This window comes from Diabrotica virgifera, chromosome 4 (genome assembly GCF_917563875.1).
Source record: "Diabrotica virgifera virgifera chromosome 4, PGI_DIABVI_V3a".
NCBI lineage: Eukaryota > Metazoa > Arthropoda > Insecta > Coleoptera > Chrysomelidae > Diabrotica > Diabrotica virgifera.
The window spans coordinates 100,135,835-100,152,342 of record NC_065446.1 but is presented as its reverse complement, the minus strand read 5'-3'; the positions used below and the strand labels follow the sequence as shown (position 1 = coordinate 100,152,342).

The window sequence follows — 16,508 nt, the reverse complement described above, 5'->3', positions numbered from 1 at the left end:
GTGAAATTCCACGTATATAGTCACAGATGTTAATTTGTGGTTCATAATTGTTAATTAAACGTAATAACCTATCAGCAGTGTTTCTATATCTCCTAGGACAGTGTGACCAACGGTGCTACTTCGGTATGCGGTCTACGGCAGAGTTTCTAGTTTGGTATGCGGTCTACCGTCTGATATGCGATCTACGGCAGTTTAGCTGATTCGGCATGCGGTCTACGTACAAAAACAAATTAGAGAAACTATTACAAACTTTTTATTTATTATTTATATTTATACTTTACTTTACTTGTCATACTTGTGCTTTACTTCACACTTCACGTGTTATTCTGTCTAAATCCCGAACCGAGGATTAGCGGCGTGTAATTTGGGTTGCCTATATAAACTTGAATCAACGAAATGGGCCTTGAGTGTTAATTTAAAACGCTGAAAAGACCGTTTAGTGATAATAAAACGGGTGGGTTGTGATTGCGCGCAGCGGTCAAATACCTCCTGCCCTGCGGTTCTCTCACTCTAATACCCGTAAGTTGGGTTTGGACCGAAGGGTTAGGTCTTCCTCCTTTCAGGCAAAAACCGATATTTACTGCGGTTGCATGATATTTAATATTAAAATAGTATTGGATCTGGTAGAATGTAGACTCTTTGTATAATTACCAATTGAACAGTGAAGCTGTTAGTAATAATAAAATACTAATGTTTGTAATAGTTTCTCTAAATTGTTTTTGTACGTAGACCGCATGCCGAATCAGCTAAATTGCCGTAGACCACATATTAGACGGTAGACCGCATACCGAAGTGGCACCGTGACCAACTATCCCGAAAAATCCGGGACATGGCCCGAATTATGAAGTCGTATCCCGGCGTCCCGGACCAGGCTTTCGGGCCATCCGAATTTTCAATGTTTTGATAAAATTCTATTTTGAAATTTTAAATATTCTTCTAAGAATTCATATCAAATTGAATTGGTAGGACCAAAAAAAGTCGACAATTTCGAGAGTGTAATATTAAGATCAATGCTCGGGGTGAGGCTTATAGATAAAAAAAAAACAAATAAATGGATTAGAAACAAAACCAAAGTAAAAGACTCAGGAGAACATGCTGCCAAAGTTGGATTACTTAAGGCTGAAGAAGAAGAAGAATATTAATACCATATCCAAAACGCTGCATATCGTGGTATTATTTGGTATTATAGTTCTACAAATACTCAAACTGTGAACTTTTCATTTCTGTATTTTAATTATCGTCATTATCATTACAACCAATTATTGTGGCTTAACCCCATTAAAAATAGCATTGTCAACATAAAAATGCTGGCTAATTGGCTATGCCAAGGCCATAAGAAAAACAAAAAAATATTTAATAAATAAAATGATGATATTATGAAAGTTCTATATTAAGAAAAATGGCCCGATTTTCATTGAAAAGTCCCGGATTTCAGGTATTTTTTTCAGCCGTGTCCCGAATTTGAGTAAATATGAGTTGATCACACTACCTATGACCCACTTGAGGTTGTTCGCCACTTATGCAATGTTCAATTTTTAGTTCATTTAAACTTTGTTCCGGTTTTAGGGCGGAAATAAATTTCCAAATGCTTGGATGGTCCGCACTTATTTGCATTTGAAATCCGCAATGCCAACCTTCGATAAAATTATTTGGTTTAGGAAGTCCATCTTGTACTCCATCGTAACAATTCCACATGGCATGGGCAAAAAGTGGTTGACGTCGTTGATGTCCTCTGCGTTGTGGCCGGCCAATCCAAGTATCTTCGAAATAATCCAGGACAGCGTGAAACTCTGGTGGGAAAATGTTCTGGTCGCAGAGATGATCAAAACCATTAACCACGTCATTTGTAGGAACAAATGCCAAGGCTGGAAGCATTTTTAAAGTTAAAGCTGTCTGTGGATTCTGCTCATATTCCCTTTGTAAACCGTTGGCCTGGATATGGCGAAAGATGCATTGACAAAAATGAAAAAAGCATCCCCTATGTACAGTATCTGGTAACTCTTGTTGTACAGCATTTATCATCGCCAATTCAAAATCAGTCATGATAGTACTTGGTATTGCACCAGCAGGCAAAAATTTTTTTTATTTCTTGTAATAATGTAATATAAGTATGTTCTGTCTTATTCGGCAATAGAGCGAATACCAGAGGAATGGCCACATTGTCCTTTAGTCCATGAATTGTATAAAGTTGTTCAAAGAGCGTTGGAACTACTTTGAAAGTGCCGTCAGCATACCAATGTTGGGACTGTGCCAATAAAGTAATGTTGCGCCTAGTGAAAAAATCAGGATGCTATTAGGTATAGGCACAGTATAAAGAGGGACAGTAGAACCACTCTCCGAAAAATTGGAAGTAGAATCTTCAGTCGCGCATGGCGACCGCGTAATGTTGGCAGTCGCTTTTGCCCCACTCTCGCATTGCTAGTCGCATAGAAACCTACGGGTTTTAACAGGGAAAACCCGCATCCACCACTGGTGAATTAAAAATTGCGTACTGTCGGTATAACTTCTTGAGATCAAAGTGCCGACATGAGAGAGGTTTTACTATCCCTCTTTATACTGTGGTATAGGTCCTGAGTCAACAAAAGAAAAGTTTCTCCAGTATCACTCGTTTTAAATTCATTTGGTAAAATAAGATCCTCTCTTCTGCTTGGATTGGCTGGTGAAACTTCTTTTTTTTCTCTTACTTTCCTAATGGTTCGCTTCATATTTCCAACGCAAGATAATTTGGCTGCAACAGCTTCTCCTATGTTTGTAGAAGCTTGGGACAGAATGTATTGCGGAGAATCCCTCGTGTTTCCTGCATCTTCTCTTACTCTCTGCATAACTTTTGTTGCTTTTTGTTGTGGTCGTTGTTAGATGAAGACACTTGTCCATCCACGGTTATTACCCGAGCGCGGCACTTATATTTTCGACTGAGATCGCACTTCCAATATACTTTTGTGTCGACACTTCGATCTTCGATGAAGAGGAAATTGTTATAACAAAATTTTGGTTTACCTTTCTCACTTAACACGTACTCCATGTCTGCTTAACAAAGTATATTTAAAAATGAAAACAACTTATCAACACTGACACAAAAAATACAATGAATAAAATCAAACGAAAAATCAAATATATACCCAATAAGGAAACATTGATAATTAACATGTTAATGGGCAGATAATGATTTTAATTATTTCCGTAAGACCTGGAAAACCCAGTAATTACCCTTATTATCATAATGGCACACAAAATACAATGAATACAATCAAAATGAAAAATCCAATACATACCCAATAAAGAAACAATGGTAATGGGTAAGCATGTTAATGGGTATTTAATGATTTTAATATTTCCCTAATACCTGGAAATTATTATAATACCTAATTATCATAATGAGAGAAAATCAAAACCGTTATTTTTCTTATTATTTTAAAAGTTCAAAGGTATTTTAGATTTGTAATAAATACTTTTTCAGCATATAGGCTATTGATTATATTCAAAATAAGATAGCTAAAAGGAACTACAACGTTAACGGGGTTTTATTATTTCATATGGTCAATGGATATCTATATATGAAAAAACCGCGGAGTGCTACCATTTAAAGGGGTGCGTTTTTGAGAAATGGGTGAATTAGTCCCTGGGCACAGGTTACATTAGGGTGAGTTCTAGGCACTTTTGGTACAAACATTTCTACATAAAAATTGTTCCTGGTTAAATTCCCTATCTAAATATCACTTTTTAAAGTCAATGATACTTTTTTTTTACAAAAATATATTCAAAAGAAAAAGTACAAAGAAACCCAAAAGAAAGAAATTTTGTTTTTTGTCCCATAACTTTTGTCCACGAGGATATAGGTAGAGCCATTGCTTCACAGAAAAAAAAACTACATATTTGTTCTTTAAAATGTTGTTTAGTAGAAGTAATTAGGATTTATAGTTTTCGAAATATGATTTTTCAAATTTCGCCACTCAGCAATTTTGGGCCATGTTCCTTGTTATTTCGCAAATATTGTTCTGTAACTTTTTTCTACGTAACTTTAGGTATATGCAATGGTACACGTAATAGGAATAGAAATCAATTACCTTTAAAATGGTCTATTGTATAACGTTGTACGACTTTTTTTAAAGAGATTATGGTTTTTCAAGGTTTTATACTTTTAACGATTTTTTATAATATAATATAAAAATAAAATAATATTATTATATAATATTATATTATATATAGTATATATAATATAATATTATATTACATATTATATTATATAATACCTAATATAAAAAAATATTATTTTTTATATTTTTTACGATTATTTTTGAAATTTCTCATTATAACTTTTTTTTTCTTGTAAGTACATGAATATACTATATATTGCTCAATAAAGAGGGCTTACTTTCTGTTCTTTAATATGGTTTATCATCGACATTTAAATATGAAATGGAAACCGAGTGATTCTTTGATATTTTTTTCCCTGTATTATTTAAAATTATTTCTTTTACAAAAATTACATTGAAACATCACTTTAGTTAAAATTATTTAAACGTTGACATTTAAAAAATTTTCAAAATCAAAGTCCATCTCTTCGTTAGCATTAGCTTTAATATCTTCCTCTGACACCTCAGTTATCTTAGAGTTCCCACAATTAGTACCCATGCACATGCACCCTTTGCAGAATATTGAACAACTAATTCCTATCTTCCTACAACCGCAGTTTTTTGTACATCCTTTGGTACATTTACATGCTATTTTTTCAAGCAAAGCTTGTGGTGTACGAGCTTTGACAGTAAATATTGGAATTAATCCATATTTTGAAATTTGCCCGGCCGAGTCAAGTGGATCCAAAGTATTACCTATAAAAAATAAGATTCAATCATAACACATAATCACATAAAAAAGTTATAATGAGGAATTTAAAAAATAATCCTAAAATCAAAAATCGTTGCAAGTACCTATTACATTTTGAAAAAGCATATCTTATAAAAATAATCCCAGAATTTTTTATAATACACCATTTTAAAGTAAACAGAATAAGCTTTCTTTTTTATTATATAATATATACCTAAATGTAGAAAAAAAAAGTTATAATGGGAAATTTAAAAAATAATCGTGAAAAAGATAAAAACTTGTTAAAAGTATAAAGTCTTGAAAAAGATAACCTCTTTAAAAGAAGTCGTACAACATTATACAGTAGAACATTTTAAAGGTAATTGATTTCTATTCCTCTTACATGTACCATTGCATATGCCTAAAGTTACGTAGAAAAAAGTTACAGATCAATATTTGCGAAATAACAAGGAAAATTGCCCAAAATTGCTGTGAGTGGCGAACTTTGAAAAATCATATTTCGAAAACTGTAAATCCTAATGACCTCTACTAAACATCATTTTAAAGACAAAATATGTGTTTTTTTTCTGTGAAGCAATGTCTATACCTATATCCCCGTGGACAAAAGTTATGGGACAAAAAACAAAATTTCTTTCTTTTGGGTTTCTTTGTGCTTTTTCTTTTAAATATATTTAAAAAAAAAGTATCTTTGACTTCAAAAAGTTATATTTAGATAGGAAATTTAACCAGGAACAATTTTTATGAAGACGTGTTTGTACCAAAAGTGCATAGAACTCACCTCAAAAACGCACCCCTTTAAATGGTAGCACTCCGCGGTTTTTTCATATATAGAGATTCATTGACCATATGAAATAATAAAACCTTGTTAACGTTGTAGTTCCTTTCTATAGTACATAATCAGTAGCCTAATAAATTAATATACGATTATATACGTGGAATATCGCATAATTTGTCCTATTTCAAGAATCTTTCTTATGTCTATATTTTTTATTATTGTGAATATGCTTCTTTTCATGAGCATTTTTCAGTGCGTCACAAATTATATAAAAAAAGGTAAGTCCCTGATAATATACATTTTAGTGACATGATATTTTAGTTAAATCTGACAGTTGTCACATTTTATTTGCAATTTGGCATAAAAACAAATCAATTGTGTTTATTGCATTTATAAAATGGTATTTTCTTTGATTTGTATAGTCTTATAAATTGTACAGATTATATTCGTAGATATATTATATAATTCGTAAATATTTTTTTTTCGATTATACCGCCATCTATTGACAACTAGAATAAATGTTATAAATGTCACCGATGAAATGTAATCACCGACGTGCGTTTTTTCTGTCACATACAATTTAATGACTTAGAATGAAATCGAAAAATTGTGACGCACTGAAAGATGCTCATGAGAAAAAGCATAAATATTTTAGATATATAATTTTCTTTTTTATTCGAGCAATTTGTATTTCGAGCAATTTTCATGTCGAGCAATTGATTTTCGAGCAACTGAATTCGAGCAACTGAATTCGAGCAATTGATTTCGAGCAATTCACCGGTTACCGGTAGAGGTAGTCTTTGGCTACTTCTGCAGAGGTGCCAGGACTCCTGGTCCAGTTGTGGAGGTTTGAAACAGGCTAGGCTCCACATACTGGGGTCATCCAAACGTCTCATATCCCAACTGCTTCTTTTAGATCGTAGAAGATGCTCCCTGATGGTCAGTATGATCACCGATCACTGTAGACTCCGACGGCACCTTCATCTGCTTAGACTGGCGGATGACTCACGTTGCCGTCTATGTAATGAGGAGGAGGAAACCTCCTCACATGTCCTCTGGGAATGCCCGGCATTGGACTATCAGAGGTGGCAGATTCTGGCATCGGCATCTAGGCAGCCGAGTCATGTGAGAGAGTTGCCTTTTAAGAGACTTGTGGCTTTCTGTGAAGCCATAAGGTTTCTGGGGGATTAGACGTTCGGGGTGGCATCGGCAGATTTGCAGACCCTGCCGATTCTGACAGACATGAGCGCCCGGTGTAGCCTGGGCCCCAGTGTACAGGATTTATATTAGCATTCAAAAAATAAGAGTAATCCATATCGATTTAATTTTTAAAAAGTCTCAAACAAATATTATTTACATGCATTGTTTTGATTTCGTAAATTAGGTGACATTGCTTCTGCAATGTAGACCACTCGTTTTGAAAAACAACGGACTCAGCAATTATGTACTATTAGTATTTCATGGTCACATTCAGGTATGAAATCATAACAAAACAATTACGATTTATTTATAGATACGGAGAAAGTAAAGCAGAGATCATTCATTATTCATCATTCATTTTTTAACCATCAATGTAGTTAGAATATAGACTTTGTCCACCAACTCGTTACTGACATATTTAGTGTTGGCAAATAAATATATGTCTGGTAAATAGTGTTCAACTTAATCAACCCCATCATCGGGGGTAACTACCCCAACTACCATACCAGAAACGCCGAAGACCAGGTTCTTATGGACCTAGTCCGTAAGACAGGGGTACAATGGACCCGCCGTAGGCGGTCCAAGTGTCTGAAGGGCTCACAAGTGGGCCCTGTCCCGATATACCATACCAATACCATACCAATTAAACCATATGTTTATCTAGAAGTAGGTGTTGCATTGTTTATGTAAAAACGAAGGTGAAGTTTAGTACATTGTTTATTAAAGGCAAAAACACGACCTTGTATCAATATATACATATTGATCCAAAGTCTATATCGAACGAAGATATAAAAAGAGAAAAGAATTGTTTAGTAAGGAAAATTGGGTGAAAACAATATGTCTCACAATCGTCATATACATACTCACCCGGAACTATTTTATATTTCATTGATATAGATATAAATATAAATATAGTATTTTTACTACAAAAGCAAGATTACGTAGGTCAAAATTTCTGACGTAAAAGCACTGTCAAAACATTAGAATGTGACTTTTCATCATGGCCGCGTTAATGTCATTACTTGTCAGATATTTTTTTGTTTTTGTTTACAATAAAAATAATATCTATAATTCTTCATTCTAATTAATGATGTCAATCGGATTTCATCAATTGCCGAAATATATTAATCATATGCCAAAATATTTGTTAACGTTAACGAAAATAATGATATTCCATAACGTCAACTCTAGAATTGAAATTTGTGTAGCCCAGCTAAAATACGACACCAACACGGAACTGCCCGATCTTGTATACGCGTCCACATGGTATTTTAATAAAAAAAAACGTAATCGCGATTACATTGAGAATTTTAGAATTATATTAATTATATAACCAAAAATATTTATTATTATCAATAATATAAATTTTCTAAAACGATTATTTAAGTTCAATATTCCAAAAAATAATAATTTTAGTTAAATATTTTAGACATTCGTAAACTACTCATACATTCAAACGCAAATGACAGTTCAGTGTTGCTGGTTGCGGTCAATTATGCTGTGAGCTGTGAAATAATCTATTTTAATGATTATACCTACACTATGTTAATATTGTTGTTAATTAATATATTTCGGCAAGTAATGAAAACCAATTGACATCATTAATTAGAATAAATAATTATAGATATTATTTTTCTAGTAAACAAAAACAAAGAAAAATATCTCTGACAAGTAATGACATAAACGTGGCCATGATGAAAAGTCACATTCTAACGTTTTGAAAGTGCTCATACGTCAAAAATTTTGACCTACGTAATCTTGCTTTTGTAGTAAAAATACTATATTAGTCCTTCTCTAGCTATAATCCAATATAATATTTTATATACATACAAATATTTAAACAAAACTCAAAAAAGTAACATTTATACTTACAGAGGATCTTCTATGATTTGCGTTAGAGCTTTAACCATATTTTCCCCATCTATATCTTTCAAGCTGACCTCAATACCATATCCATCACGAACAGTTCTTGCAATATTCGGGATTTGTTCAGTGAATAACGGTACTCCGACAATTGGTGTTCCGAATCGGACAGCTTCCATTATCCTGAATAAATTGCCGTCTATTACGGCACCTATTATATTGTTGTGTCCTAAAACCGCATAAGGAATCTTAGTAAATATTACACTCCGACCGGTATATAAAAGACACTTGTGATAAGCTTCAAATTGACATTCGTACTCCGAGAAAACGTAAAGTTTCTACTAGATTAGATAATCAGGCCTATTCTGTAATTACAAATCGAATAGAAATGAGTCAAATCGAATAGAGGTCAGCAAATCTGATCGGAATTTGTAGGAATGGACCGTGATGGTCGTGACGTCAAATCAATGTTGGCTACTCTGGAAAAGTTTCCAAACAAAGCAAAAATTCACACGTGGTGTTTGTTTTCGTTTTTGAAGTTATACTTCTTTAGGCGCGATTGAGGGTGAAATTTTATTAATCTGCGCGCATGCGCACACAGACAGTATGGAGTTCGTTACTAAATGTTTTAATTTATGTATGTATCAGTCCAGAAAAGGTGTGGAAAGGATATATTAGTGTTTTTAAATATATTTTTCTATAAACGTGTTAAAAATGCAATTTATAGCACTCCATAGGAGCTTTAAAAATGCTACTTTAAAGCACCAGTGCTTTAAAAATTTTAAGGCACTGCAGTTAAAAGTGAATTGTCAAATTATGAAACGTCAAAATATTTATATTTCATTTATTAACATTAATATTAACAGTACAACTTGCGCAATTTGAAAAAGGTGGTTTAAAAGGTTTTTTTAATTTAATTTAAACTGTATTATTGCATTTGTAACACGTTTGTAGAAAAAAACTATTAAAATTTGTTAGAATATACAAAAATAAAAGTAGATATTATTCTATAGTTGTTATGATTTACGTATTGACAGTATAGGCAGTTTTGATGTAATGTCAAGAAAAATATAAAAATGGAATGTCAGTCAAGTTCAAGTAAAAGTTTTTGTAGGTATTATCCTGTAATTGAGAATGAATAAATTATAATTGTTGATATATAAGACGTTTGTAGAAAAAATATTGTATGATATAGGTGTTAAAAAGTACATTTTTTAAGGCACTCATGTGAATTGCAGAATGAGCGAAGCGAATCTTTCACATACGTGCCTTAAAATTGTGCTTTTAACATTTTATATCATAAATAACTATTATTATAATTTTTGTGTATTTGGACTTGTCTACCTCGGGAATAAGATAATAAGTAATATTTAAAGTATTTTATAATTCACTTCGTATGTTTGTCACTATGTCTGAGAAATCTTGTAGCCCGTATAAACAAAAGGCTATAGCTCAGTGGTAGAGCGTTGGGCTGGAGATCAAGAGGTCCCCGGTTCAAATCCTGGTGTTTTCTAATATTTTTTTTAATTTTTGGTATTGTTTTAATAAAACTTTTTGGAAAGTAGTAAGTAAAAATTAATTTAATCTTCAAATAAAATACAAATAAACTGTCCGAAAGTATATTTATTTCATTAAAATCATATTTAGAAGTATAAATTCTTATGTGCGTACAAAGTACACACACATTCTTTTTTATAATTATCTTGTAGGATGTTTAATTTTTACAAAATGGTAATGTGTTGGGTATCCGTGATTGTAATCAATGCTCATAGTATATTTCCCACCATATTTCCAAATAGGACTGGTTAAGAACCTGAAGAAACGCAGTAAGTACTATGTAGTGTGCAAATCTTTGATTTTGCGTAGGGACATTTATAAAATTAAAAGCAATATAATTAACATGACTAACAAAGATAGTTTTTAGAAAAAATGTGCAGATGATTGTTAAAACAAAATAAAATTAACCCAGATATGCCTAAAACTTACCTTAAAATATTTTTAATATTTTTCTTCAAATTTACGTGTTATGTACGGTAACAAAAACATATTTGTCGTTAAAACACAATATTTATGTAAAATAAGTAAAAAAAATGCTGTACAAAATATGGTACACAAGACATATAAATTACTATTAGGTTTGGGTATAGTATAAAACAAAACATATTTATGAAATATTATGGCACAAATCATATTATCGAGTTCTTTTTTCCTGTGGAATCACCAATTGGTCTAGTCGATCATAGCAAATTTAGACGTTTTCATGGCAGATAGATGACCTTATCTAAATTAGCGTCTTCTAAATTATAACTGATCCAATTTTGTAAGTAAGGGGATCTGTCACAGCTTTAAGTCGATTTCTAGGATCCCATTCACGTTGCCAAAACATTGTCCTACAAGGAATGTTGAATTCTTCTTCTTCAGGTGCCATCTCCGCTATGGAGGTTGGCAATCATCATAGCTATTTTAATTTTTGAGGCAGTAGCTCTAAACAGTTGTTTTGAGCTGCATCCAAACCATTCTCTCAGGTTCTTCAGCCATGAAATTCGTCTTCTTCCGATGCTTCTTCTGCCATCTATCTTTCCTTGCATTATGAATGTTGACATAACCACTCAATAGTAGAGTTCCCAGAAAAGCTTTGACCTCATACTCCCGAACTTCTTGTTGGCGATCCTGCTGTGAAGCATATCGATTAGTTGCTGACGGTATAAGCTTAAGTTACTTATCAACGAAAAGTGAAAAACATTCAGCGGAACGCTTAGAACCATTTTTTGGAATTTCCTTTTTCACCAATACATTTACCTTCTCTCTGCATGTTTTCTTTTACCTAGTGATATGTATTTTTTCTTTAATCCTTTACCTGTCCATTTATCTCTCAGCTCTGTGAATGGAATGTTTTACTGAGAATCGGGTAACAATATGCCTTCGTCATTATTTTGCACATATATTTGAGAACGAGGTTATAATTGCGAGCCATGGCCTCGATTTTTGACCCTTCGCGTCGTTATCGATCATTCGCTATCTGTACACTAAACAAATACGAAGCGAATACGTTCTATAACGAAGCAAAGGGTCAAAAATCGAGGTCCAGGTAAATTATCAATTTCGTTTATATATCTATCATCAGTCTTCGTCTGTTGGACATCACATGCATTTACTGGTGACTCCAAAGCAATACTGTCTACAATTGCTACTAAATTTTCATGATTCTCCAACGTACCAAGCGCATCCTCCAGTGAAAAGTCCCTAATAATAAATAGTATGGTATTTTCCTGGCGTACAATATTTTGTACACTAAAATGAAATAGCCAAACGCATATTGTAGAATACAAATTTAGTCAATTTCTAAATCTGAATAGAAATATATACGTGTTCTCTACCGGTATGTACAAAAATATATATATTTTCTGCATAAATATAACAAATATTTAATTATTTAGCAAATCGTTTTCCAAATTCAGCCGTATTATAAAACTTATAATCTTTATCACAAAATTATCGCCAGATATCACAAAGTGAGCAATTCACAACTACATCTTATGGTCGATTAAGATTTACTGAAAGTACAGTTCACCAAGAATAGCTGAAAGTCTGAAATTCTAACTGCCTGCGCGAACAATGAAGTGAGAACGCACTCGGAAGGAAAAAGATAGCATGTACGCGCGGGTGAACTTTAAAATATAGGTACAATCGGAGACACAAATATAGAAACGTAAAGTTTGAATAGTTTCTAATAGGTCCCGTACACAATTATTATTACTGTCATTACTTTTCTTCAGTATATTTGTAGTATTTTTTTAAAAAAGTGAGATGTAATAAAATAGATCCAACAAAAACCGCTTGTGTTGCTATAAATTATGGCATTATAAACCAAAAATTATATTTTTATATTGACTATTTATACTTTATATTACCATTATATTGACCAAAAGGTTTCGGAGAAAAAGGGCGTAAGCAGTAGGGTAATAAAGTAGTAATAAAATCGTCTATTGCAATACTAAATAGAAATTAGATGTTCGGTCCCGGTGAAGCATAAATATGGTGTCTTTGTACCAGTACCTTTTGTTAAAAGAGATATTTATAACTTTTCTTGTATCCATTTCCATAGCATTTGTCGTCATCGTTTTATTCAGTCCACACAAACTTTTCACTAATTTAAAATCAAAACTGACATTTTCTTCAGCGACATATTGCTTCATAGAAGCCCATACTAACTCTATAGGATTCAAATCCGGATAATATCTTGGGTAACCGTAAAACTGAATGTCCTTTATCCTCGAGTATTTTGTCAATTTCATAGGTTTTAAACAGAGGTTTGTGTAATTTTATAATGTCGTATAATTCAAATTTCAACATGTCATCTGTAAAGGAAATATTTCGCGTTGTCACTACTGCTGCATTGCTGCTTTCCTGGAAGACATAGTTGGACATTTCTCAGTTTGTACGTTGTGATACGGTGCATTATCAATCACTAAAACGCTGTTCGGGGGCAAATTTGGTATCAGTTTATCCTGAAGCCACTTTTTGTAATTGTCGTAGTTCATTGTATCATGATAATCTCCTGTTTTTATAGTAAGTTTGTAGCGCAGATAAGCGTTTTTAACAAAACCACTTTCACCTCCAGCATGCACTATCACAAGCATCTGTCCTTTAGATACTGGTTTTTGTATGCCCTTGTTTGAACTATCAGACCAGCTCTTTTGGTAGGTATGAGATGAATGGACGTATGTTTCATCCATGTATATAACTGGGAGATTTGCGTTCCTGTAACGTTTCATACTACGTAAGAAATTCAGTCTAAGATGTTGAATATTGGGCTTTTCCATTAATAATTTTCTATTAGTTCTGGTTTTTCGCCAACGAAATCCCATCTTTCTAATTACTGTTCGTAGGCTTTCTATGGAACCCGAGTAGTTGTAATCCTCTGCAAATGTTCTGTGTATGCGTTTCACAGTTGGGACTTGTTTTTGTGTTACACAAAAATCCATTATATAACGTCGAAGACGCCTTATATCAAAATCGTCCAAGCACGTTTTTGAAGCGCTTTTTTTCTCTTTTTGTTTGGAGTTACAAATGAGGAATATTCGCCATCTTCATTTAATTGCATTTCCCGAGCAATTTTTTGAACGCTGCTTAAACTAACACCTGTTGCCAATACCACACGTTCCTGCACTTTTTTCAAATCTCTACACGGTTCATTGTTTTTCGCTTCATTTATCATAAAATGAATCACGTTTGCTATCACTTCCCGTGTCTGATTATTTAAAACTTTTCCCTTCAGATTCGATTTAAACAAAATTTGCAAATTTTAAATTGATTCTCCTTTGCGGTTCGTACTTACAAAAAATGTTTCGCAGACTGTACCGACTTGTTCACGTTACAAACGGTAGATATTAAGTATTAAGTGAACGCTCAGTGCGAGATCCGGCGGATGACGAATGCGCATCATGGGCGTGGTTATTTTCAGACTTTCAGCTATTCTTGGTGAACTGTATTTAAGCTGTTACCAAGACAAAGAATGTGCATATATGTACAAGTCAAAACATGTTTATGGTGTACGTCAGGCACATCTGGCTTAAAAATGATTACACAAATCACGTGTATAATTAATTGTCAGACGTCAAACGTTTGCTTTGTTTGGAAACTTTTTTGACGTTTTGACGTCACACAATCACGGCCCATTGGTATTCTGTATCTCATCTCGACCTCTACTATCGGAACGTTTGGGTAGAAGTTGATGTCGACTACACGAGCCCTGTCGAGATCACATTTCGTCATCGTAATTGAATCGTTTATTTCAGAAAGGGGTCAAGTCACAAAAACCTGCTTTTGAGAAAAACAAAAAAAAAACGTGTTTACATTCAACAAAAATTTTATTTATATAAAATAAAAATTCTCACTAATAACCTGTAGTGTTTGTCAAAAATTATTGTATTTTTCAAAAATTTATCTTGTTAATTTGTTTAAGAAAAAAATAACAAATTTTTTGCACTTGGCCCCTTTCTGAAATAAAGTTGGTGTTTACATTAAAAAAAAATTGTATTTATATAAAATAAAAATTCTCACTAATAACCTGTGGTGTTTGTTAAAAAGTATTGTATTTTTCAAAAATTTTTCTTGTTAATTTGTTTAAGAAAAAAATAAATAATTTTTTGCACTTGGCCCCTTTCTGAAATAAAGTTGGTGGTTACACAATTTTTAAGCAAGGAGTCATGCGTTGTTGCATGGCCCCTTTCTGCCCTATGGCAGCAATTGATTCCTTTCTGCAACAAAAGCTGTATTTACGTTTAAATTAAAAAATTCCACCAAAAACTCATTTTGTCAAAATTAGTTACTTGACCCCTTTCTGAAATAAACGATTCAATTGATCTTGACGCTTGCGGATTGGCATTATTATTGTTGTTTTGACGTTTATTTGTTAAATTAATTAGCGATTTTAGTATGTGTTTTTTTATTTAGATAATTGTATATTTAATTATATACAGGGTGTAACAAAAATACAGGTCATAAATTTAATCACATATTCTGGAACCAAAAATAGTTCGATTGAACCTAACTTACCTTAGTACAAATGTGCACATAAAAAAGTTACAGCCCTTTGAAGTTACAAAATTAAAATCGATTTTTTCCAATATATCGAAAACTATTAGAGATCTTTTATTGAAAATAGACATGTGGCATTCTTATGGTAGTAGTATCTTAAGAAAAAATTATAGTGAAATTTGGACAACCCATAAAAATTTTATGGGGGTTTTGTTCTTTTAAACCCCCCAAACTTTTGTGTACGTTCCAATTTAATTATTATTGTAGTACCATTAGTTAAACACAATATTTTAAACACTTTTTTGCCTCTTAATACTTTTTCGAAAACTCAGTTTTTATCGAGATATTTTGAATATTGTATGAATATGTAAACATATGTAAACATATTAAAAAAGAAGCCGTAACTCGATAAAAACTGCCTTATCGAAAAAATACTAAGAGTCAAAAAAGTTTTAGAAATATTGAATTTAACTAATGGTACCACAATAATAATTTAATTGGAACGTACACAAAAGTTTGGGGGGGGGGTTTAAGGGAACAAAACCCCCATAAAATTTTTATGGGGTGCACAAATTTCACTATAATTCTTCTTTAAGATGTTCCTGCCATAAGAATGCCACATGTCCATTTTCAATAAAAAATCTCTAATAGTTTTCGATATATTCGAAAAAATCGATTTTCATTTTGTAACTTCAAAGGGCTATAACTTTTTTTATGTGCATATTTGTACTAAGGTAGATTAGGTTCATTCGAACTATTTTTGGTCTCAGAATATGTGATTTAATTTATGACCTGTATTTTCGTTACACCCTGTATACCAGGGGTCACCAATTGGCGGGGCGGACCGCGGTCCGCATCTGGACGCGACTGAATTCGAGTAGGTTTTGTATGCAGAATATTAGTTACATATCCTATGCTATTTCGGTCCAGAAATTGACTGTATTGGTGTAAGATTTGTAAGCAAAATTTTTGATTATTATTGAGCAAATGTCTATACTGTTTCAGTCATGTAAGTAAAACTAATAAAATATTTACTTAAGTGGATTTATTATTATATCATAAAATTTAAATATGATTTGAAAATTAAAATGAATAATATATATTTGGTTATGGAACTTTTTTATTATTGATTTTACGAAAAAAAGTTATTCTTCATAAAAAGTTCTGCATGGTCTAAAACCACAGATGCAATCATCTGATATTAAGTTTTATTAATAGTATATGAGAATTGTCAAAAAATATGAATTTCTGTCAATAGTAAAGTATCTATATATTTCACAAGAATGAAAATTGTTATTATGAAAAT

General features: G+C 32.5%; 1 protein-coding gene across 1 annotated transcript in view; it reads right to left on the bottom strand.

Moving 5' to 3' along the window:
* Positions 1-16,508, bottom strand: part of LOC114330261 (UDP-glucosyltransferase 2-like) — a 128,552-nt gene that overhangs the window by 8,737 nt on the left and 103,307 nt on the right. The window contains exon 6 of the mRNA XM_050649544.1: positions 8,672-8,891. Coding sequence (XP_050505501.1) covers positions 8,672-8,891 — 220 coding nt within the window. The remainder of the gene's footprint in view (positions 1-8,671; positions 8,892-16,508) is intronic.